Genomic DNA, 2064 nt, shown 5'->3' with positions numbered 1-2064 from the left:
TGAATACACTTCCTTCGATCTTTGCTTGGATACCTGATGATGAAAAATACCTACTATAGGGAGCTAGCTTGTTTACCAGCGGGGGCTGAGGTAGAGGGGAAAAAATTCCAACATGCTTTCTGCCTGACTCTTGCGACACTCCCTTACCCTCCTTCTATATGCCAGCGTTGCCAGGGGTAGAAAATTGTCACGTGAATGTCATTCTGAAGAGTTCGTGTGAGTTGGTTATTTTTTGAGTGCTGTTGTGGTTGCGGTTTTATTGCTTGTTAATCATTTGACAATGGCTTCACAGCGTAAGAGAGGGCAAACTATACACAGCGAAGCTAGGGAAGTAATAAGGAAGGTCATAGTGCAGTGCGACGAAGAAGCGAGGGAGAAAAAACTGAAGCATTTATTATCAAATCCTAATTTGCGTGTATCCACCTATACAGGGATCTCTGTGCGAAGTGTGACAAACATACGGAAAGAGGGAATGGACGCTGGTGAATCATCACTCACCACTCCAGGTAAAAAACGACCTAAAGCGGAAAAGTATAGGTTTCATTGTGATGAATTTGACAGGCGCGTTATACGCGATATTATACAAGACTTCTATTTGCGGAAGAAAATTGTTCCAAGTGCACCAAAGTTATTGCCAGTCATCAAACAAAAAGTTGATTTCCCGTGGAAGGTTCACACTTTACGGCGGTTGCTTCATAGTATGGGGTTTCAGTGGAAAAGATGCAGGAGTAATAGGAAGATTCTCATCGAGCGTCCAAATATTGTGAATTGGAGGGGAAGGTATTTGAGGGTCATTAGAAATTACAGGTCACAAAATAGAAATATCGTTTACATACACGAAAGTTGGGTAGACAACAATCTGACTTTTGGGAAATGCTGGCAGAGTGAAACTTTACACGGTGTGTCTTCAAACCCGAGTTCTTCGAACAGGTTGATCTTAGTGAATGCTGGAGCAAGTAGTGGGTTTATTGATGGGGCAAGTTTAACTTTTAGAGCAGGAAGGGCTTCTGGGGACTACCACGGACAAATGAACTCACTTAATTTTGAGAAATGGGTTACGGAAAAACTTGTCCCGAATCTTCCTAAAGAAAGTATCATTGTTCTTGATAATGCTCCCTACCACAACATACAAATTAACAAACCACCATCAAAGTATGCTGTAAAACAGGAGATGATGAACTGGCTTCAAGACAACCAAGTTCCATTTTCCCAAAATATGAAGAAGTTTGAACTACATCAGCTGATTGAACAACATAAGCCACAGGAGAAAGTATATCGCATTGATGAATTATTGAAGATCAATGGTCATAACGTACTTCGCCTTCCGCCTTACATGTGTGAACTTAATGCCATTGAACTAGCTTGGGCAAAAATCAAAAGAATTGTTAGGGAAAATAATCCAACAGGGGATTTGCCTTTGACTAGATTGGAGGAAGTGACCAGAGATGCTCTGAAGTCTGTGACACCGGAGGATTGGGAGGGGTACAACAAACACGTGATTAGAGGGGAGCAGCAGTTCTGGGAGAAAGATGGATTAATAGAGGATACCATAGATAATTTTGTAATTGAACTTTTTGGTATTGACAGTGATGATGATGATGATGATATAAGCGAAGAGGACGAGAATTCGTCTTCGGATTCTGAACTTGCTCAGCGCATGTCCGATAGTGATGATTAGAGACCGGATGTTAGACAAAATGTCTGTTCTTTAATATTAAAAATATAATCAAAAATAACGTTTTGAAGTTTAAATCGGAGGTTATAGTTTCAATTTAAGACAATTTTATTTTGCCTATTTCGCCCGTTCCTGCCTAAATAATTGCTTTAGTGCCTAATATTGCCTATTCTATGAATTTTCTTCCAAATTAGACTTTATTGGGAGAAAGTATATAATTTAGAATGTCAAGAAAGGATTCTGCCTCTTCCGAGAAATATAAGTGTTGTTTATATTGATAAGATGCCGTAAAACTTTGGACTGCTATGCGTACTGATAAAGTGCTGTAAAAGTTTGGATTGCTGTGTGTACTAATAAATATATAAAATTTGGACTGTTATGTACAGTGA

The 2064-nt window shown here is 39.4% G+C and overlaps 1 protein-coding gene across 1 annotated transcript; it reads left to right on the top strand.

The window, feature by feature from the left end:
• The first annotated feature begins 472 nt into the window (after window positions 1-472).
• On the top strand, window positions 473-1678 carry LOC145681970 (uncharacterized). Its single transcript, XM_081753570.1, has one exon. It carries the CDS (start codon window positions 473-475, stop codon window positions 1676-1678), a length of 1206 nt encoding a protein of 401 aa, XP_081609696.1.
• The last annotated feature ends 386 nt before the right edge of the window (window positions 1679-2064 follow it).

Source organism: Thermobia domestica, chromosome 3 (genome assembly GCF_964235325.1).
Source record: "Thermobia domestica chromosome 3, izTheDome1.hap1.1, whole genome shotgun sequence".
NCBI lineage: Eukaryota > Metazoa > Arthropoda > Insecta > Zygentoma > Lepismatidae > Thermobia > Thermobia domestica.
Note: the sequence above shows the minus strand (reverse complement) of the source record. Positions and strands in the feature narration are given on the sequence as shown.